General features: G+C 32.7%; 1 protein-coding gene across 4 annotated transcripts; it reads left to right on the top strand.

Moving 5' to 3' along the window:
- The first annotated feature begins 494 nt into the window (after positions 1 to 494).
- Positions 495 to 22792, top strand: LOC126821278 (kinesin-like protein KIF28P). 4 transcript variants are annotated; one of them, XM_050549679.2, is made up of 26 exons: positions 495 to 1062; positions 3034 to 3232; positions 4315 to 4447; positions 4576 to 4655; positions 5249 to 5363; positions 5489 to 5600; positions 6039 to 6146; positions 7269 to 7399; positions 8019 to 8089; positions 8285 to 8345; positions 8584 to 8748; positions 9655 to 9779; positions 10435 to 10604; positions 11180 to 11460; positions 12058 to 12206; positions 12966 to 13100; positions 13363 to 13377; positions 14877 to 14960; positions 15153 to 15215; positions 15663 to 15809; positions 16562 to 16687; positions 16974 to 17126; positions 17898 to 17978; positions 19082 to 19231; positions 19874 to 19899; positions 21942 to 22047. In XM_050549679.2, the coding sequence occupies exons 2-24, from the start codon at positions 3071 to 3073 to the stop codon at positions 19226 to 19228; spliced, it is 2814 nt and encodes a 937-aa protein (XP_050405636.1). In that variant the 5' UTR covers positions 495 to 1062; positions 3034 to 3070; the 3' UTR covers positions 19229 to 19231; positions 19874 to 19899; positions 21942 to 22047. The 4 variants fall into 4 exon arrangements, with proteins under 4 accessions (XP_050405636.1, XP_050405632.1, XP_050405635.1 ...); XM_050549675.2 differs by lacking the exon at positions 19874 to 19899 and having other exon boundaries at positions 496 to 1062; positions 19082 to 19220; positions 21942 to 22792; XM_050549678.2 differs by lacking the exon at positions 19874 to 19899 and having other exon boundaries at positions 496 to 1062; positions 21942 to 22073.
- The last annotated feature ends 889 nt before the right edge of the window (positions 22793 to 23681 follow it).

Here is a 23681-nt window from a genome sequence, read left to right as displayed (position 1 = left end):
ACAAAATTTTGGACTAAAAACTATAGCCTCTATCGCGTTCATAAGTTGTTTTTTTTTCGGGGAAAAGGGGCATAACGTCGACCCGATGCGTACCAAAATAAAAGTCATCCGAGATTTTATCAAATTATTGGCCCTTAACATAGGCTATATTTTAAGCTGAATTTTGCCGTTATACAAGTTCAATAAAATTATTATAAACAATTTATTACTATTAGTGTCCTGCACTCCTGCTGCCAGTTTTAACTAAGCAGTGAGTAATCGGACAATGTTATCGCAAAATATTTTGGTATTTATAAAATAGCCTAGCTACATGATTTCGAAATATTTTCTATCGAAGAAATCTAGGTTACTAAAACATTCTTTTGGAAAGCGACACATCCATTGCGTAAAATAGTCTTTTTAGGCCTATACGTTTTCAGCTACCTGATATCTTCATGTTATTCTTTTCATAAGCACCGTTATAAATGACGATAACGTCATGCACTGGCGCGTGCAACCCTAGCAACCCACGCACTCGACGTAAACAAATCATGAACATGGCGATCAACTAATCACTTTTAATTCATATCTACTGCAGTAGCCCGTTCGATCGGCGTTTTTCAACATCACAGTTACAGATCAAATCTTAAAGATCCAAAATGACAGAAGAAAATGTTAAAGTAGCTGTGCGAGTGAGACCATTCATATCCTTTTAAAATCAGTTATCATTTCAGTGAAAGTTCGTCTGCTACGGCGGTACGGGCACTGACTAAGTTGTCGTTAAGCTCTCTCTGCCGGGGTTATTTAGGACGATTTGATAAGGTTTTATTGTATTATTGTTTATAGAGCTATTCAAGTATTTTATACGACGTGGAGTATTGGATTTATTTATTCTGTATGAGGATCATTGTAGCTTTCCAAGCAAGCATGTACACGATTGTTTTATGAATTAGAATTCCCGCTTAATAAAAAGGATTTGAGAAGTTGGTGAAATTACATAGATCTAGTAATTGGCCTAATTCCCCGCCTCACCTAAAATGTGAGGGTGGGGCGGGGCGTATTCTTTTCCCAAAGCAACGTTATGTAAGTATACAATTGAATTAGTTCTCCTTTTTTACGTGGTGTGAATAGAATGGCAGTCATAATTATTTATTAGAATTCAGCATTATTAGGCCTAAATTGGCCAAATATTAGTAAATAAAAAATGATCTTCAACTATTCAAATATGCCTATTAAATAATATATTAAATGTAATGAATGAATTTTTGTTTTAAAACTTGATTGGGTATTCCCATGATGAACAGATTTCAGTTGAATCTTAACAGTTTATGAAACCATGAAACTCAATACATGTATTTTCTTGTTCCTTAAATTTAACATTTCTTGCTATAGAAAAACCTCAATTATTTTATTTTCCAATTTAACATTGCTTTGAAAATTTCCAGCAAACGTTCTACTTCTACTTCTAGTCCAGGCAAAGAATTAAGGAAGATCTTTTGGGGAATAATTTCACCATATACCAAAATTGTGCACTAATTAAATAAATTTGTTATTTTTTTAGTAGTTTTGCATAATTATGATATATCACAGTTAATGGAACTTAACACTGTAAGATGTAATAAGATATTGTAATTAATACTCTTATTACATAATATTATGCTCTATATAATATCATTATTGTCTAAAGAATATGATTACATTAAATACAATAAATTGTTTATAGCAAACAAGGCTTACTTGAGTAGGGTAGTGTTTGATAAATAAGCCAGACTTTTAAGGGCAGCGCCCGCAACCAAATAGTAAGCCTTCTATGATTGATTACAGTTTAATATGAATTGAATTACCAATAAAATCTCTAGAACTACTTAAACTAAAACTTTACAAAACTTAAGGCCAATAAGTTGCACAATAACAATTTGAAGAAAATAAATAATATATTTAACCTCATCACCCTACTTGTAAAATGAAACATTTATTTATCAAGAACTCCAGGGTCACTAATTTGATTATATTTTATTAAAAAAAACTCTGCCATGTTACACCGAGTACAAACACTGTTCAATATAAGATAGTCTATAACGGTAGTTATTTATTTAGTGAATAGGTGGGTTATATTGATCTGTTATTTCATCATAATATATTGTAGATCTATAGAATCTATGTAATTAGACCTGAGCTATCTTGCCAGTTGCCATTATGATCGTTAGTTAATTAATTTGACCAGCATTTATAATGCCTACCTACATGCATGAATTACAGCTCATGTGGAAATTCTTATTGTAATACACAGTATTATTAATGAATTCGGAAACATCATTGTAGAAATATAGAAATTAGTTCCTCTTGTTGTTGAAATAAACAAATGTGAAGCGGTGACATTATAATATCTGTGAGTGTAACATTAGTTTATTATGCTTTAAAAACTTATGTGTACAAAAAACCCCAACTAATTCAAGACTCATTCCAACTATGTCAATTGCCTTTCAAATTAAAGATACATTATGTAAGATTTAGATAAAAAGCTGACCATTCAAAATAGCTCAAATAATAGCTCAAAAATAGATAATGTAAAATGAAACTATTGAAAATTTCATTCAAATTACTTCATTCTGAGCCAAGTTATCGTCGGTTGTAGTTTTGACAAGATGTGTGCATAGTGGTAACCAGGGCACTGGTTTACTCAAGACTTTTTAAATAAAGTTTTTAAATGGCGAACCGTTCCAATCAAGTTAAAATCTTGAGTTAGGCTCAAAGAAAGACTTGCAATAGGCAGATTTAGCTCTTGCATAATGTATGTTTAAGTATTTTTTTATCCTCAACAAGTCAGTAATATCTACAAAATACTGGCGATAAATAGAGGTTAATCATATAGTAGGAGAATAAATATTATCAATATCATACTGACACTAAAAGTAATTTTCAAATTATGAAAAATGCTGATAGATTTATTATTTATAAATGATCATATTTGTATTTGGTTTAGCTTAATTTATAATAAATTGCAATCTGTTAAATGTGTTTTGAAATGTTCTTCCTTAATTCTCCGTACAATAGACGAGAAAGAGAAAGGAATGCAAAATGTATCATCGACATGAATGGTCCTACCACCATTATCACCGACCCATCAGACAATGACGAGAAAAAGTTTGCATTTGACTACAGTTACTGGTCACATGATGGTAGTAAGGAACAGGCGGACGGATATTACGGACCAGACCCATCTCATCCAAATGGCAAAAAATTCTGTGATCAGGTAATAAATAAACTTAAAAAGTATATGAATTTTTAACCAATTACAGATCGATTTAGAACACCAGGTCAACCTTGAGCCACAGTGGTTCAGTGAGTATGGTGCTGGCTCACTAACCATGAAATGCCAGTGTTTCCAGCATGGTTTCCCTTGTCAGTGGTGCATGAAGAGAGAGAGAGAAATGGGGTTTAAGGTCCACTCGACACAACTTAGGTCATTTCGGGACTAATATGGTTCAATTTTATTTCAATAAATCTCTTGCACGTAGGGTCTTTAGTAGTGGGAGGAAACCGGTGGACCTGGAGAAAACCCACAAAGTTGGACAGGCGACCCTACTCCTTGTCACGTACAGCCGGGGATTCGAAACCATGCCAGTTGACTCAATGACAGACTTTATGATACAGCACGCACATGCTAACCATTCAGCCATCCACCCCCCCAGTGGTGCATGAAAGGAGGGCATTGCAAGGGAGAGAGAGAGAAATGGGGTTTAACTTAAGTCGACTTAACGCAAACTAGGACATTTTGTCATGTACATGCAGGGAATCAAAACAACGCCACTTGACTCAGTGACACTCAGTGGCATTGCAACGAAAAAGCGTCTATATAGTCGCTAAGTAGGATGTAGTGAAAACTTGAGTTCAATGAAGAGTAACCAGGCAGAGTGTCCAGGCAAAATTTTCTTCAGAGCACACTGCATGACAAATAATTTTGCTGACCAGATGGTGCAAAAAAGTAGAATGTTCAACCCCAGGTCAATTCAATTTAATTTTATAACACACTGGATTAAACCAATTAATATCATGCCAGATCATCCTAATTTGTAACACACAGGATCAATCCAATTTATGGCACATCAGATCATCCCAATTTATAACACAAGCATTAATCCAATTCATAACACACTGGATTAATCCCATTTATAATCCAAAATATAACCGTATTAACAATAAATCAACCCAGTTTGTACCACACTAGTTTGTTCCAATTTAGAACACATCTGATCAACTCAAAAAATAACTCACAAATCAACTCAAACACAACAGATCAACCTCATTTGTAATTTTAATCTGCTTCATTTCCAGAAAAGAGTATTTGAAGATATAGGTGTTGGAGTTTTAAAGAATGCATGGGAAGGATATAACACAACATTGTTCGCATACGGACAAACAGGAAGTGGAAAAAGTTGGTCGATTGTTGGATATGGTGTTAATAAAGGTAAAAAAAAAAACCACTCATCATATTATCTTTAAGTATTCCAAACCTACTTACCAGTACATATTTAACTGAAAATAATAACAATATTTTTTCAACTGTCATATTCATTTTAATGTTCTTTATTTCAGGTGTTGTTCCAATGTTTTGTGAGCAAGTTTTTAAAGGTATTGATGAGAAGAAAACAGCTGGAGAAAAAACAGAATTTGAAGTGAGTTTGCTTGCGATTTATTCCAAAGACATATCTTCGCTACAATCTGTCACCTAAATTTTTTTTTTAGATTATTTTTTTCAAATTTGCTGCATTTGTTCCGTTAGTAACAATTCTAAATAGTACATCATTTTGTTCACAGTTTTTGTGGGTTTTTTTCTAAAATGGCTCTACTGTCGAAATTAAGATGCTAATATCCAATTTTAAAATCATTCCAAATTCTAACAAGAAGTTATGTTCTTCTCCTTGTGACAGACTGTTCCTTTTTGGGAATCAAACCAACGACCCCAGGCATGGAACACATACACCTCCACACAGTGACGCAATGGGAGGGAATTCCCCACAACCTTAGCAAGTATATTTAACTCACGAGAACATAGCACAAAACAATCTAGGTGTCCCCATATACAAACAGTCAAACAGCACACCACATGTTTACATTCCTGCTGCATTATTGAAAGCAGGTTTTCACATTGTAAATGTTACTGCAATTAAATAATCATACATTTATGTTATTTTCCAAATTACAAGTGTACCTACTGAAATATAAATATTTTGTTTGATGTCTTTAGTTTGTTTTGCTTGTATTGTAGGTTATGTTCAGCATGTTGGAAATTTATAATGAACAGGTTCGAGACTTACTTGACTCTAAACCACCAAAACGTGGCGGGTTAAAGGTTAGACAACATCCTAAGAAAGGATTTTATGGTGAGTAAAGCAAAATTGTTTATTCCTTCATAGAAAGTTTTCAAATGTAATAAAACATGTCACATAGCCTACCTTCCCCATGACCACCGCACTCGGTCACACTTTCATCTTTTATTTGATTACAGCTGATGGTTTACAGATAACACCAGTTAGTAGTTATAAAGAGATAGAAGATAAGATGGAGGAAGGAACAAGAAATCGTACAGTAGCTGCTACAAACATGAACGCTACCAGCAGGTTACATATCTCTTTAATATCTATATTTAACAATACTTCAGATGTCAGATAGGAAATAATAAAAACATTGAAGAATACACTTTTGACATGTGTCTTCTTTAAATTCTAGGGTCCTGATCGCACTGTATGTATATGCTATGGGAATGCATTTTTAAATGGCTACTTTGAGCCCCCCCCACCCATTATCTCCCCCAGTCTTCCTGCACATATAATGCGAGGATGTTCAGTAAAACTGTCTTTCTCATATTTCTTGTATAGATGGAAATTAGAAATTCCACTAAGGCAGAGGATTGCAAGTTTGGATTTACTAAAAATAGTGAGTCAATGCTGTTCCTCCTCCTAAATAATAAATGTAAGGCAATGTTGTTTGGATGTTCCCCCAGCACTACACCCCTGTCTTCAGCAATGTACAGATTTTGTATTCTTTGTCTGTTATAGTCGAGCTCACACAATCGTAGGAATGACCTTTATACAGAAATTTGTAAATGCTGCTGGAGAGGAAACAACGAAATCACCTTTAATTAATTTAGTAGATTTAGCAGGAAGGTAGGTAGCCACTTGTCAAGTTTTTTGGTAAGAGAAGTCAGGTTTATGTGTAGATGGGTGTACTTGGAATAGATTACTTTGAAACTAAAGTTCAAGATGAAATTTTCATAAGGATATGGCTTTTAACCCTTTTAAGATGAGAGCCGGGCTTAAATTTCAGTCAGTGAAATTGACCGGTTGGAGAACTTAAATTTACAAGTTATAGAATAAGATATTGGAAAGTATTTGGGAGCCACGGTGGCTAAGTAAATAAGATGGTGGCTCCCTAGGCTGAAGGTTTCGGGTTCGATCCTGGTGTTGGCAGAGAAAGTTCATCAGGACTTTCAAGTGTGGTTTTCCTTTGTCAGTGATGCAGGACAGATGGGCCTGATAAGGACAGCTCTCTAGTCATCCGGATGGGACAAAAACGCATGGTCCTGTGTTCACATTGGCATGCACATAAAAGATCACATGGCAGTTGTAATTTGATATATGAGTAGGCCACAGCGCCGCTGTCTGGGCAAAATTTTCTGCATAGCACACTGTATGGCATATGCATGTCTTCATTAGCCCAGTTGGAGCAGAACAGTAGGATGTTAAACTCCATTTCATTTTGAAAGAATTTAACCTGAAAATACAATAAATACTGTTAAATTTTTCGCTTTTATGTGTAAAAATACTTAAGATCTTTAAAACTGTTGTTCTGATGCGACATATTGGCATGGGCCTACTCTCTGAAAAATAACTTGCTTAATGATCAGCTAAAATTTTAAGTGAAAGTCCTGGGGGCAATGTTTTTGTCATCGGTGGATGTTTTATAAATTATTAATAAGACATTTATCTACATGCTAAGCCTATAATCAACTCTCAAGAACTTCAGATGGTTTTGATATAAATATGATTGGCAGTTATATGATTTGATTTAAAAATGGATAATCAAGACTTTATTATTGAAACAACGGTAACAATGACAATAGAGACTTCTAGCCATGATAACTTCGCTCAGAATTAAGTAATTTGACTGAAATTCTCAACATATTCATGTTTCTTTATCTATTTTATATATTTGTCTAAGTCTGACATAATGCCCCTTTAATCAGATGTGAATGTATTTTAAAATTCCTTGTTTTGTTAATTATATAGTGAGAGAGCAGAAAGTACAGGAGCAACTGGAGATCGTCTTAAAGAGGGTGCTGCTATTAACCAGTCACTATCATGTCTGGGTAATGTCATCTCAGCTTTAGCTGATAGAAGTAATGGTAAAAATACTAGAGGTATGTTACATAAACTTTATCTTGTATTCTGAACTGGCGTGTGTACCTATTCGATTCAATGAACAAAGTCTTTTGGTCAGTGCATGTTGGATAATTTAAAGAGTGAGCAGCTAACACTGATGTCTGGCCAAAATTGTTGACCCTCTCATTGGACATGTGACAATAGAAATAAAAACTGACAATATTTTAGTCTCCCGTTATTATGCTGACAGGATGATAACCTTATTGCTTTTCTTTTGGTGGTCCAGCAGGGGGAAAGATGTACCTCATGATTTTTCAAGCCCTCTTCTCAATTGTCATAATTGTTACAGAGCTCATAACTAAAGTGGTGCCTAGTCCTTCAGATCGGAAGGAAAGTGGAAGTCCACCCTTGTTCATATTGGTGTTCACATAAGGAGTCTGGAGTCAGTCTGGACACAATTTACTATCCTACCATTGCACATGTGACCATAGAAATAAATAAAATGTGTTTTAGTCTCCAAATGACCAAAGTATCGTGTTGATGAAACACCATCCAATCCACCCCTATTTCTCTTGTTTCCTTTATTTTTAAACTGTCGATATAACTCATCTTTAAACTGTCATTCATATTGATAAAATAATTATGTGTTACTTTCAGTGCCTTATAGAGATTCATGTTTAACTAAGTTATTGAAGAATGCTCTTGGTGGAAATAGTAAAACTATAATGGTAAGTACTTCAGTTTTTCTCTTGACACCTCTCTAGTTTGAATCAAAAAATAAAATTGTTGACAAAAAAAACCCAAAAATACATAGAATCTAAGTTCATTACTCTGTCTGCAGTAAACAGGAAATTATTTGTCACCAATTAAAATAAAATGTAAAATGCCTACAATGTTTCTGATCAGTGATTTATATTTTGTAGATAGCTGCTGTAAGTCCTGCTGATATTAACTACGATGAATCTCTTTCAACTCTTAGATATGGTGAGTAACGAATGCTAACAAAATTATATGTATCTCAGGGTATGTATCAGATGATTCTTCTAAAGATTTGTACTGCAGAAAAAGAAAAAGATTTTGTTGTGGCTGACTCAGTTTACTTCAGCTTTTGCTAAATGTCATGGGTAATGTCGAGGCATGAATTACTCTTAAAATGAAGTAATTTAGACATTTGAGTGCTTGTGTTAGTTTCATCTGCTGAATTATGATATTGATGTTTCAGCTGACAGAGCAAAACAGATCAAGACAACAGCATCTGTAAATGAAGATCCAACTGAGAAGTTGATCCGTGAACTACAGGAAGAAAATGAAAAGTTAAAAGCGATGTTGGGGGGTAATGTTAAGATGGAGGTGATGAAAGATGATGATGAAGATCTCACTGATGAAGGTAGGTGAGAAAGTTTAATGGGTTTGCATTGTATGACCGGATTATGAACAGTTTCTTTTTTATTGTGACATTCAGGTGGATATTGGCGATTGGTGCACTATATGAAGAAAATTTACATTGTTGTTAAAGGGCTTTGCTTTTTAAGGACTATATTGTCATCCACCAATTTTACATAATATGTTATAGAATAACTTTTAAAGGGACATTATGGAAGATTTGATAAAGAGCTCACAGTTCTTACTATAATAGTTATAAACTAGATAATGTAAAGGGAATTTGCTGAAAATTTCAGTCAAATTACTCCACTCTGAACCTAGATATTAACAATTGAATGTTAGGCCTAGCTTCGATCATCATTACTAAAGTCGGTATGATAAAAACATAGTCTTGATTATCCATTTTTGGATTTAATCATCAATGAGCGTTGACCAGCAGATCGAATTCAAATCCAGTGAAAATCTGATACATAAGATAGTATCGAGAGTTGATTAAGGTCTTTTCACTTAAATAAATGTTGAATTAATAGTTTATATAACATTTCAGACCTATAGAAAGACCTGCAATAGGCAGATTTACCTCTTGCATAATGTATATTTAATTTTATAGTCAATAGTAAGTGCAGGAGGACTGCACAAACAATTACACAAGACAAACCTACGGACAGGACACAATATACAAATACGACAAATAACAAATGCGCATATCAGATCAAGTGAATGGATACAGACTTAGCTCAAAATGAAAAACAAACTAACAACAAGGGAAGCAACTCAAAAAAAAGGGTAATCTTTGCTATATGGTTGATCTATCTTTAACAAGTTTCAGATTTTACTGAAATACAAACATCAGTGTGTTCATTATCTGAATAGATACAAAAGATAAAAATAATTTAACCTGTATTTATAGAATTAGCCAAACTAAAACAAGAAATGGAAGAAGAGTATAAGAGTCGTTTGGAAACCAACGCTAAAGAAATGGAAGAAATGCACAAAACATTTGAAGAGAGACTGGCAGAGGCACATGCTCATGGTGTAAGTTAACTGTTTCTTAGGAAATGATATGCATGTTTGGGGTCATTCTCAATTTTTGATAATTGAAGATCAGTTAGCTCAAATGTTCCTATTTCTAAATTTGAAGAGCAAGTATAAGCGGGATATTGTGCTTTAGTTTATGAAAAGACGTCTTATTGTGTATTACGAAGAAAAATAACTAATTGTGGTTTAGTATCTGAATCAGGCCGCCTTTATTTCCATATTAGACTGTTCATATTTTTTACCTCAGAGTTCAGGGTTATACATTATATTCATGGTGCAGCATTGGAGCTTAGATATCAGAATGAAAATAAAGAAACGATTTGGATTCAGCTGATCTGTTGCATACAAACACAAACAATGGGGACTGGTCAACCAGTAGGGATCTATATTGATTAATTAGTTTGGGAAATCAATTGAATGGGATCATCGTAAGAATATAGTTTTTATCATTTAAATGACAGACTTAAAAACCCCTAGGCAGTTCTATAATTGATGAGCATTTTAAAAATGTGGGTTCGTGGCTAAATGTAACATCAATAAAATCAAAAGTGAAAAATAAAAACGTACTGTTAAACAAACCTGATATTTTTTCTGTTTTACTACATTTATGATCTTTAAGCTGCTATTTTAATTAATATTAAATATTTTTCAGGGAGGCCAACATTTAGCTGAAATTTTAGAAAAGAAGAAAAAGATGCCTTATTTGTCCAATTTAAACATGGACCCTCAGTTGTCTGGCCATATTATACTATTTATAGAAAAACCTGAAGTAACTATTGGTAACAGTAAAGGATCATGTGATATTATGCTGAAAGGACCAAGGTAAAAGCTTTATAAAAATATTTAAATGCTACATTTTATATACCGGTAGATAAATATCAATATTCCCTCCAAAAAGAACTAGAACGCTTGTCTGAGAACCAGAATATTTTTTTGTATGTGGCCTTAATTATTATCATATAAGGCTCTATACCATATTATGCATTACATTTTGCAAAAGACACATAGGGGATAATCGATTGAAGGTACCGGAATTGAATTCTCTCAATCTCTAAAATAATAACAATCGAGTGAAAAGGGGGATTTCGTGCTGCAACGCATGTATCGACTGTATAAGAAAACATATCAACTAACCATGACAGCTGATACATATTCGTTTTGTTTAATTACGTCATGATTCTACTCACACCACCTCTACCGTCGGAACTGACAGAACTGTGATGGTACTCATTTCCTCACCACTCAATTGCAATTCTGTGAATTTAGTTTACTCCCCTATTAATTTTACTCATCTTGTTGAATTCTTCCTTTCGTTGCACACATGACCAGTAGGACCATGTTTTGTTCCGTAATTATTTATTTGGTTCCTCAAAACCATCAATTTACTCATTTTCCAGTATTGTTGAGAATCATGCCATCATCCGAGAAGATAAAGGAGCTTTTAGTATAGAACCCTCTGAAGCTAATGTAAGAATGATGAGAAATGGCAAACTTGTCACAAATAAAACAGAACTTAAATACAACGACAGACTGATATTTGGAACAACTCAGTATTTTGTTTTCGTCAATCCCAAAGACAAAAGTGCTAAAGATGCACCAGTAGTTAATTTTGAAATGGCTCAGGAAGAAATCGCTAAAAAATCTGGTTTTGATGTGACGTCTGAAAACAAAACTAGAGGTAAGTTAGAAACTTGGGTGCCATGTTAGTCAAGGGATTATATACCTAGAATGTCCAGGATTCAGGATTTTTGAAGCTATGTTTCTAGATATAACTAGGGTTGTATGGTGAGACAAATGTCAATGCTTGCACAAAAAGAAATTAAATCATCTGGGGTTTAATGACCTACTGTGCACATAAAGGAATTGTCTGCGATATCACTTCGGTGGAAGCCGATGTTAAATAAAGCTATTTCAGACACACATAAAAGAGCCCTTGACACAGAAGCTGAAGAATTCAGAGATAGCGGATGTTTCAGTTTATTAGGACATCACAATCTGCAGCGACCTAACAACATTCCAGTTTTTTAATTTTGCTTTTAAAATTGATATTTAAGAACTAAAACTAAAAGGCACACATACGGTTTTAATGTTTTTGTCCTGTTTTGATACACAACCTTGTGAGACTTTCTGGTGCAACTTTTTTAGGATCTCACTAAAGTCTAATCAGGCACTTAAATTATGAAACCACAGGATGATTTGTGGTCCATTTCCTATGATATAATATAGTTGTCAAGGATATACAAGTCATACTTCTATATTAAAACTATTATTATAGATGAAGCTCTGCTAAAGGAAGATATTGTCGAATTGATGCCAGCTGTGGAAGAATGTAACTCCATTAGTGAAGAGCTTGATAAAAAGATGAAGTTTGAATTGATGGTTGTTTCAGCAGAAGCCCGTGGAGAGTTGAAAGGTCGAACAGAAGTAAGAGAAATTGTTGTACAGTACAGTACAGTACAGTACATAGTTAAAGGGATTGTCCCCAAAACACCCAGTTGTGTTGAGTGGACATTAAACACGGCATTTTGGCCTAATAAAATAAATCCAGTTCAAACATTTGAGCAATAATAATGCATCGTCCATTTTGAGGTTCTATATTAAAAGAACTATTGGCCAGCCACTCCAACCTAAGATGTGCTTGGTAAACAGTGGATTTTTATGTTACAAAAGTCTTTGTATATTTTCTGTTTTTGAAGAATTGGCCTAATACATCAAAGCTTTAACATTATTTGACTTAAAGATACATTATCGGAGATAAGATAAAGAGATGGCAGTTCTCGCTATAATAGTTAAAAACTAGATAGTGTAAAGGTAATTTGCTGAAAATTTCAGTCAAATTGATCCACTATGAGCCGAGAACGAAGCGGGTGAAATTTTCGCATAGTCTCGGTCATCATTACTAAAATCATTAATATAAACAGCATAGTCTCGTTTATCCACTGTTTTGATTTAATTATCTATGGCCGTTAAGCTGGCATATAGGAATCTAATCCAGCCAACATCGAAGGCTAGCCTTGACATCTAGAGTTGATTATGGTCTGGATAAGTTAATTAATGTCCAATTGATAATTTAGATAACATTTCAGGCCTAAAGAAAGACTTGTAATAAGCAGATTTTGCTCTTGCATAATGCATGTTTAATTTATATTGTGAGTTATATATGTTTAAATTGTTTATTTACAGGTAATGGTTCGAGTCGTTAATCTAGAAACAAAACATGAATGGATTTGGCCACGAGAAAAATTTATGAATCGTAAATTCTTGATGCAAGAAATGTACCAGAATTTCATGGAAGGAGAAGAATGGGATTTACCCAAGGTAAGACAATCAATTATCCTGAAATGACTATGAAAATATTTTTTTTGTCTCGCATTTAAAATATGAAAATTTAAAGGAGAAAGCAAAGAAGATATTCAGTGGTTTATATTATCATAGACAACAATATTTACAAGGACAATACTTTATAAAAAGTCATGGAAATGTCACTTCCTCGTATTTTCCAATTTTTTTATTATATTTGATCATTTTAATTAGCAATGGCTTCCATATTTGAAGAGAATTGATTATTTTGATTTTGAAGGATAAAGAAACTGAGGTATCAAAATATTGTTGAATTTTATTTTATAATTATTATTCTATGGCATACTTTTTAAAATACTTTTGTAGAGTATGTGTGAGGAGTTGTAGCGGCCATTTTTTAATCTGTAGAAATAGTTAATATTACACGTAGTTTGCTAATTATTTGGGTGGATCCTGTTCCAAATCGATTGACTTTAAAAAATAAATATTTGAAATATTGCATGATAACTACATATAACATTAATTAGTTGTCGGATTGAAAGGTCAGACTTCCGTGCAACAAAGCATGCACAAACTGAATACGATTCTATATAACACATTAGCTGAAACATGTATCCCATGGTTGATTAGCCTATATCTTGATTCTGAACGTGTCTGATACTGATACTAGCAGAACTGTGAGGGACTGAATTGTAAGTCCATTAATTCCCATCTTCCAAATACAAGGGTTAATTAAAATCCTTCAATTGAAGCCTTGCATATATACACCACTTGTCTGCGATATCACCTCGGTGGAAGCGGACGTAAAATACAACTAACACTAACTATACACCACTATTTTTATACACCTTCATTTAATGTGCATGTATATTGTCATCGCCTTCGTTCTTTGGACCATCATCTGTCTACAATTTCTTGTGAACATTCTACAGACCAGAGTTCTTAATTGTCATAGGGATGGTTCATTTGCTTGTAATAATAAACTAGACTTGCCTAATTAACCAGGTTAAAAGAGCAAGAGCTATAAAGAGAGTGGTTACAGGGGTTACTGTTTCAGCTTTAACCCTTCAAGCATCATGATTACAGTTTTGTGACTGGGAAACATAACATCAATCTTAAAATAATAATATCTACATTTATGAGGAACTTTGATTTTAATCTTCAGGTTATATTTTATTTATTGTAAAAATACTTGGGATGCATTTTAACTCAAAGTTATTAACATATTACAGTTTTAGTCGATTAATTTTAGTTTTCTACATAGCTTCGCTTTTTTTTTTTTTAAATTCCAATTCATTTATGTTGTTACTTAATATTGTAAAAAAATTTCTGCCAGACTAAATATTTAACCTAGCTTCTGAATAAGGGTAATATGTAGTTCTCTTGATCGTAGTAGTTAACATTAATGTACTCTCTGTTTACCCAGCTTCTGATATAACTTTACAGTTTCACAAATTTACCAGTATAGCCCAAACAGGAAAACAATTCAGAGAATTAGGACACTGTTCAAGTATAAAAATAAATTTTCGAAGAATACTAAATTAATTTTAGATTGAATTTTTAATTTTGTTTAAACCAAATTTTGAGTTCTTGTTGACATTTATTTGTCAAAATTCATCCTTCATGTACTATTTCTTGCTTTGTATTGCAGGAATTGATTTATTTCTCAGAGTACTGTCTATATATATATGTATATCTTTTTATGTAGAAAATTCTAGAATATGTTGGCATTGCAATGTATTAGCTATTACTATTACCTAACTTTTAAATCATTTATAATTTTATTTTGAACAGGAACGAGATCCATTCAGTGAAGATTATGAAGCTGAATTTCATATTGGTAGTGTTAAAATTTGGCTACAATCTCTTGCATACCATGTAAGCATACAATATTTGAAATTAAGTTAATTACTGGTACCCATACTTATACATAGATGCAACATTATTTGATGAAGCAATCTTAACAAAAATGCTAGATAGACCCTTTCCATCTACAAATTTTTAAGATATAAAAATAGTTTGACTTGCTCATACAGAACCCTAATATTTAAATTTTGTGTTCTTAAACAGATAGAAATAAAGGAACAGTTAGATATAACAGACTTTAAAGGACAAGAAGTTGGATTATTAAATGTAAGTTTTACTTTAAAACTATTCTTAAAGTGACAAGTTGTGTCAATGGAATCTGTCAAGGATGCAGAACTGACCATTGTAAAGTGTTGACAAAACCAGAAACATTATTCAATTTTATTTTGGGTGATAACTACAAGATTATAGTTGTAGAATAATTCAAATCATTTGAAGAGCATATTCGGAATTCTTTCTTATTCATCACTTCCACAAATTGAACATGTAACCATAGAAACTAAACACAACACAAGGATTGTAGGAAGTAGAAATTACTGGCAATTTCTGCCATATTTTGAACCATTTTTTTTTTTTACCAAACTAGCCAATTCTTCATAAGTTTGATTACATAATACAATAATAGCAACTTTGCATTAAATAGTAGACATGTAAGTTTGAACTTTTGAGCTATATATAAACAATTTGTAATGATATGTAATTATTTATTACCAGGTTGAATTGATACCATGCGATAAGAAAGGAAAGGAATATACCGAGAATGATGATGTGTTTGTTAATTCACCAGATGAACTCAAAGGAAAAGATGTCAATTTTGTTGTTAAAATTCTCAGTGCTCGTGGTCTACCTTCACAGTTTACTGTAAGTAATATAAAAAAAATAAATTTATGAACAATATTTTTATTCAGATTTGTATCTGAATAGGAATTGGGGAACAGGCATAGCCTATATTAAACCCCTCTGTGACTGTGAGGCTCCCAAATTAATAAGAATCAGTTGGTTCTAGAAAATGTCTTAATTGCTAATATGTGTAAACAAGATTGTATCTGGCAGTAAATAATCATGTTTGTTTCTTATCAATTTCAATATTTGTTCGGTCACAGGAAATGATTTTTATAAAAATAATTCTCTAGCGAGTGAGGATTTAGCAATCAATCGATAATTTCACAAACTTTTCTGCACCGATGGGCTAATGAAGACAGGGCTTCTATTTGAAACTACTTCAAAGATGATCACTGTCCCCATCAAGTCTGGAAGTAAGGCACCTGTCACAGACAATGTCAGACACAAATTCAGGCTTTGTCAGGCACTAAACCTCTGGTGCCTGTCATTTAGTCCAGCACAGATTTGTCTTTTTTGTTGATATTATTAATACATGTCTGGCAATAAGTTGAAGATGTCAGGTACTATTTCATTAGTGTGTGACATTCTAAAACCGTTATTTACAGGCCTGGTCCCCATGATGTCACACTCATTCATGGTCGGGCTTTGCCAATGAACAAAAACTAATTAAACCAACTAGTGTTTGTACCTCTCCTCTTTTGCAGCTTACTTGAAGGACCATGTGTTGATAATCATTGTTATTAATAAATTATCTATTTCATTCATTACAGGATATATATTTGAAATATTTAGTTTATCATGAAGATAAATATACCTGTAGTAATCCAATCAAAAATACAATCAACCCAGACTGGAACCATAAACGTGTTGTCAACTTTACAAAGGCTGATGATGAGGTAATTTACATCTAAAGAAGAAATTGTGAAACTTAGTTCTCCCTGGTCATGTGATTTTTATTTGAATCTCCAAATCAATACATAAAAGAACTACAATACAAGTACAATCGTCACAAAATGAAATTGTAAAAAAATTACTACAACCCCATATATAATTTAAATTTGTGCAGCTATATATTCATTGTATTTAGAACCACATACCAGTATCTGTATACTTGTGTAAGAAACTATAATATAGTTAATAATGTTAGTTTTAATACTTTTTTAAAACATATTTAATTTGTAGCTCCTCAAGTATTTATCTGAAAGTGCAATAATGGTTCAAATCTGGGGGAAACAGAAACCACCAAAAACTAAGAAAAGTATCAACACGAAGCAGGCCATTTTATCTGATGCTTTACGGAAAGGTCAGACATCTGCTGCTAATACAAACACCAAGGTATGGTTCGAGTACTCTTGACGAGAATATATAGGGTTGACGACACATGTGTGGGCTGAAACTTAGGAATTTTTCATGTCCGGTTTTCAATAGTAGAGAATATCTAGGGTTAGGACTTGTGTGTCGGCTGAAACTTAAGAATTTTTCAAGTCCAGTTTTCAACAGTCAATGAAAATAGGATAGTGTGTATAGAAATAAAAGTTGGAATATAAAGAAGAGTGGGTTGATATGCTGCTGTTCAGACAAAAATACACCTCCTTCACCTCCTTCAATTACATATTTATGAGTTGTTATAACGTATTCCATGCCAATTCATTCTGAATTTTATTTATAGCCATGACGAGGTATGGGCATTCTTGGTATCCCCTATCCCCAGTGGTATCGCTCTGTAATATTCCACTAACTTCTGGGTCCATCCATGGGACTTTCACGAATTTGAATTATCTTCCCTTGATCGTAGCTTGATTGTACGACCCAATCAAAAAATAGTTTACATACCAGTCTTAGCGTCATTGTTTACGTTCACCACAATAATCTTAGTTGCAATAAAATGTGAGGTACTTCCTTTCGCCCACTCAATTGGTCTGTAAAATTAACAGAAGTATCAAGGGCGGATAATGTGACTATGTGGATGGACCCAGAGGTTAGTAGAGTAGAACGGAACAATACCACTGGGGATACCGAGAATGAGGCATGCAATGAAATTTGATTATTTGGTGCACACTGTTTTGGGGTTCTTTAATTGTTGTTAATATTTTCTCTATATTACAGGTTTTTGATTCGGATAAAGTAAAATACATGATGAAGGTAGCCATGTTGGAAAAACGACAACAACAGATGCAAAATAAAATCGTAAGATTGCATTACATAAAGTTTCATTAATTAATTTTGGAGATTCAGTTCTAATTTTTGTGGGAAGAAAGATTGCAGTTCTTTAAATACAAAAGTTGACCAACCAATGCTGGATTTGCCTATAGGTTTGGTTGGCTAAAGCCTAGGTTCTCATGATCTTGGTGGCCTATGACCAAGGTGTATAATATTTTGGGCACTGTCATATACTCATAAGCCTTTCTTACACTCACTGTTGTCTTAAACATATGTCACCATCCTCTTCTTAACTTAGTTGAGTTTAAAACACACTTTCTTCTTTCTCTATTCTTAAGGGTTGGGGGTTAGGACAATAGGAATAGGCTAGGGCCTCTCTTTATCCATCTTTAATAGAAGGCTTGATCTCACTTTAACTCTGTACATCTTATCATACCCTTTACGGAATACCCTGCATATTTTGTCACTAATTTCGATTGGCTACTGACCCAGCTGGGGATCTTTCAGATTCCTTGATAGAAAATGTCATCGCGAATACCAATTAAGTCTCCCACTTACCAGCTAAAATGTCTACCTGTGATAATTAAGATGCAAATTTCAAGATTGTTCAATGTTAAGGTTTCTGTGGATGCCACCATATTTGATTTGAGTGTGTTTGTGTCACAGCCTCTGATTGGACAATGTTACTGTTCATGTGTCTGTGGTAAAGGGAGATAACATACCCATAAGTTTGTGAATTTCTGACTAATCTAGCAATGGCTAGATGTTGTAAAACTCGCGGTTGTTGCTACAGGAACATGCTCTTCATCTAAATCTGGCAATGTCGCCTGACAAGTGGTTCTACAAAAAAAAAAGGTATGTATCCTGTCACGTGCACAAAACCCATCAGTCCCTATAGAACATAAATAAAGCAATAGGTTATGGCTCAAATGTATTTTAAGTGAAAAAAAACACAACCCAGTTTATATGGAAATACAATCACGATAAGAGAATACTTGTCGAAACATTGTGCTATACTTATATACCAGTGATTGTATTTCCATATAAACTGTGTTGTGTTTTTAATGTGTTCAATCGCTAAATGCCACTCAAGGAATGTATTTTAAGTGCTTATCTTTAATATTTTATAGGATGCTTTGAACAGAATGTTAGAACTAGCAGATCAACACTCGAAGAAAAAAATATCTACACAGCTGATTAAAAATATTTATCACGCGCCAACTCACGATCAGGCTGAGAAATGTTTAAAACTTGTAGAGAAGGAGAAAGGTAAATAATTGGTACGTTTTAAGATTTACCCATCTGTTTCTTTTTGTTTGTTTGTTTGTTTGTTACATGGGTAGATCGTTGTTGTTGTTACTTGTTATCAAGGTATGATTTTTCATTTTTACCTGTAGATGAAAATTCAGACAAAAAACTTACAGTGCCAAGTATGCTTTGACGCTATAAAGTCATAGTGCCAGGCATTTTTGTTGTCAACCCCCAATTTCTGAAATGTCTACTTTGAGGATCTGCAGCAAGATAAATAGATAAACTGTTTATTATAGAAATTTTTGATGTAAATGAAATAAATTTATTTATATTATAGTTTTAAACTTTAATTAATACTTTTCACTATCTTATTGTCAATTTTCAAAGAAAACTTCTGCAAATAATTAAAATATTTTCTTGACATGGAAAATCAAAATTTTAATCACTAAAATGGAAGACAAGCATGTAAAAATACAGCTATATAGAAGCCTCACATCAAATTACATCTCCTCTTTATAAGCTGCAGAACAACAAAGCCATTTGACGAACACAAATGTTGATGAACTTTCGATTTGTAGAACCTGATAAAACTTCTCAGGTGAAAACTTTCGACAAATGTCACTGAAACTGAAAGGGTTAATTGTCAATTTGCTTTTATATAATTTAAAAAGATTAAAGATGTTAAACAGGGTTCCTGGTGAGTTGTTTTTATACAACACTGTTTTCAGTGTGTCTCTCTAATCTTGTGTTTCTATGCAAAATTCTGATACAAATATGATAGCTTTCCAAAAGGCATAATTCCCATTGGGAAGTCTTTATATTTTGTATCTTTTCACTGGGTGTGAATGTTGCCAGTGGGTTGCGCTTTTCTTGTTTTTAATTACCCACATGATTGTATATTTTATAAAGATGAGGATGAAGAATTAGCTAATATTCAGGTCGTCGAAGTAACAAATTCTTGTCCAAAATGGCCATGTTGCTGGAATAGTTACAGATTCAGATAAAAATTATTTTATAGTTGTAAGTTTTTTGTGGTAAAGGACTTTGTGGTGTTATAGCTTTTATAAATCTGATACTAAATATCCTATTTATCGGTTGATTTTGATTTCTTTCATATTCGGTAACACATGGGCTGAAAGCTCTCTGACATCTTCATGTCTTTTTTATAAGAGTAAAATAATTCCCACATATTGTTGTCATCTCCGCCATCCATCCACAATTTCTTCTGAACATTCACCCACAGGTCCAGATCCTTGTCAAGAAATTTTAGAATTTGCAAGGATTGTTCATTAATTTGATCATAAATTTGCACAAAAACTACAACTAAATGTGAACTCGGCATTATTTTAAAACTTGTAATTTATTTAAAGTTGTTAAAATCATCATTTGCATTTTTTGGACAAAATCTAATTTTGCACCCAAAAATGTACTCAATATAATCTCCCAGCTTGGTTTTAATCAGATCTTTATTAAAAAACTAAGTCCACAAAATGTTTCAGGATAAATCATAGGTGGCACCATTTCCTTTATATACAGTCTCTACTGAATGCTGAATATTGACAAATTTTTATTGAACCATTTTTGGACTGATATTCCTTTTGGAGATTCAGCTTTCACAATATTGTAGTTTGCAAGGGATTAAACATCTCTCAAATAATAATCAGAGATTTTAACTTTAATCAATTTTGCTAACAACATAATGCTTGGATTAAGAATCATAAGACGCATACCATAATTTCTTCCATGTAATCACATAGATCATAGTTTACTGAAATTAATCAGCTATCCATTACTGCCTTAAAATTAAAATTCATTGAAAACCTTGCAGTCACAATAGGAGTGATTATTTCTCATTAACCATTGAGACTAGATAGTCATCATTGATGAGGCCGACTCTTGAGCAAATAACTAGGGTGCAATAGTTCCATGAAATATCTGTCCATGTTATTAAGATTTTTTTTTAAAAACCTGCTGTTCATAAAGATTAACCCTACCAAAAGTATTAATATTGGTTCATCATTAAATTAATCTTACAATTTTTGAGAATCTTTTTGTAAATTTTCAAAAGAAGGCTATCCACCTTTATAATTATAAATGACTTGAAGGACTAAGCTGCTGATGAGCATAAATTTTGTTGTCTAGTAACTTAGGTACTAATAAAAATTGAAATTTTCAAAAGAAAGCTATAAAGTTTTATAAACAGCTTGTTACTAATAAAAATGCAATTTATAAAATCCATAATATAAAGGGGTATATGCTGGTATAAATAATGGTAAGTTATTGTCAATAGTGAGTGTTTATATAATAAATAATTTTAGTTTACATTTTCAGTTAAACAAGTTAGTTAAATTAGAAATGCATTGTTTCTGTCGGCATGAATAAACACCTTGAATTTATTGATTTTTATTTGTTAATATTATTTGTTAAGGTTGCTGATACAAAATGTATATATTTCATTCATACCTATATCAACAGTGCCTACTGCTGGCTTTCATATTTAGTTTGTTAACTAGAGTACCATATTGTGAATCCGGTGCATTTTTGGCTTCAATATAGTAGTATTAGTAGTAGGTCTATGACTTACTTTTCATTACCAGATTTTGTGGCAGAAAGGGAAATATCTGATAGCTTTTTTAAATGTGATAGCCCAGACATCACTTTCAAAGTAAATCTTGTGCAATATGACTCATCAAGCTAATTCGTATTGAGATGTTAAACTACCATTTTCTGGATTTTTAGATGACGGTAATGATGAAGATGATACTGAATTTGAAGCAGCTGTTTTGAGCAAAGATCAACCAGATAACAAACGTGGTAAATCAGGAAATTCATCATCAAGGTCCAGTAGTTCAATGTCATCAAAAAGTGGAAAGAAAAGCAAGTCCTCATCTTTCTGCGTTGTTTTGTAAATTGTCATTTTTGTAATTCTTATTTGTAATTTCTGAGTGTCTTTTTCTGTATAATTAAGGTCACAGATATCTTTGAGAGGTTGATTGATTATTTTAAGGTGAGCTTTCACTTTAACAATTAATTTGGAAGTGTTGTATTTTCTCTTGACCTGAACCCAAGTTTGATTTTCTAATTGCTTATAATATAGTCCACTATTTTAACCCTCTCTCCCTGCCAAAAGATCTCTTATGTCCTTACTATTGTCTGATACAGTGAAATGATCCAGATATAACCATGGTCTATAACCTATAGTTTTAGTTACTGTTACGCAGCTCCTCCTGGACAATCCAAATTGACTTCAGATATCTGGTTGAAATACTTAGTCAAACAAACGCTGCTGTACAGGCAAAATCATCCTACCTCGCAATGCACATATAAAAATACCATTGTGTCTAAATGGTCAATGTATAGTGTTAAGAAGACATTAAACAAACCCCATTCAATGCATTCCCTCCTCTCACAATAAATAATAGAGTTAGGTACCATGGTTATACCAAAATGCACAGTAATATAGTTCAGATGATATATCAACCAGTATTAGTAATAAAAGTATTAGATATATATATTATACATAGTGTAAAAAAAACTGCTTTCATATTCAATCAAATCTGGGGGTTTTTGTGCGTACATTATTTTGTATACATATTATATAATCAAATATAAACTGCTAATAAATCTGTTATTGTGTATAATATAATATTAATACAAATGGCTAATAATTCTGTTATTGTGTATAACTTCTATGAATGATGTAGTGCTTATTCTTAACAATTAAACTGCTGTTTTGTATAAAATATTGTTATAGTTAAACACAGCTACTGTTGAATTGTATTTAAAAAAATGTATATTAATTTATTTTATTTAAGTGTATATACTTTCTTAATGTGTTAATGTATATCTAATTTATTAAGTTATTAGATTTATTAATTGTTGTAAAGGCAGCCAATAGAGCAAAAAGTTATTAATTTATTATTTTATTTAACCCATGTAATTTGATATTGAAGAGGGCAATATGAATTTGGTTTTAAATTCAGGTAGGGAAAAGGTCAGTTATAATTCAGGAAATTAAATTGGTTTTAACACCTGAGCTTCCAAGAAGTGCAGGCAAATCTAGATGTTTATTTTGAAACAAAATCATGGTCTGCAAAACAAATCATGTGATGGTATTCCGAAAAAATGAAAACCAAATTGCTAAACTATGAAATCAAATTTAAAAATCAAATTGCTAAACTATAAAATCAAATGTAAATATCAAATTGCTGAATAATAAAATCATTGTTACTGGACGATTTGTACATACAAAGATCTTTGCATAAAGATTGTCACTGGGGTTTTTCTAAATAGACGTTCTTCATTTTATGTCAAGTGAAAAAACGTGACAATTTTATGACTGGTTGGTGTAAAATGCCCTTCCAGGGTTAGAGTCGGGTTCATTAAGTTACTGTGACTAGTTTGTTAATGCCCTGCAGGATAACAGGCATCTTAGTTTGAGTGGATAAAATGGTATATTAAATAATTGATACATCTCAT

Source organism: Patella vulgata, chromosome 5 (genome assembly GCF_932274485.2).
Source record: "Patella vulgata chromosome 5, xgPatVulg1.2, whole genome shotgun sequence".
In the NCBI taxonomy this organism is placed as follows: domain Eukaryota; kingdom Metazoa; phylum Mollusca; class Gastropoda; family Patellidae; genus Patella; species Patella vulgata.
Note: the sequence above shows the minus strand (reverse complement) of the source record. Positions and strands in the feature narration are given on the sequence as shown.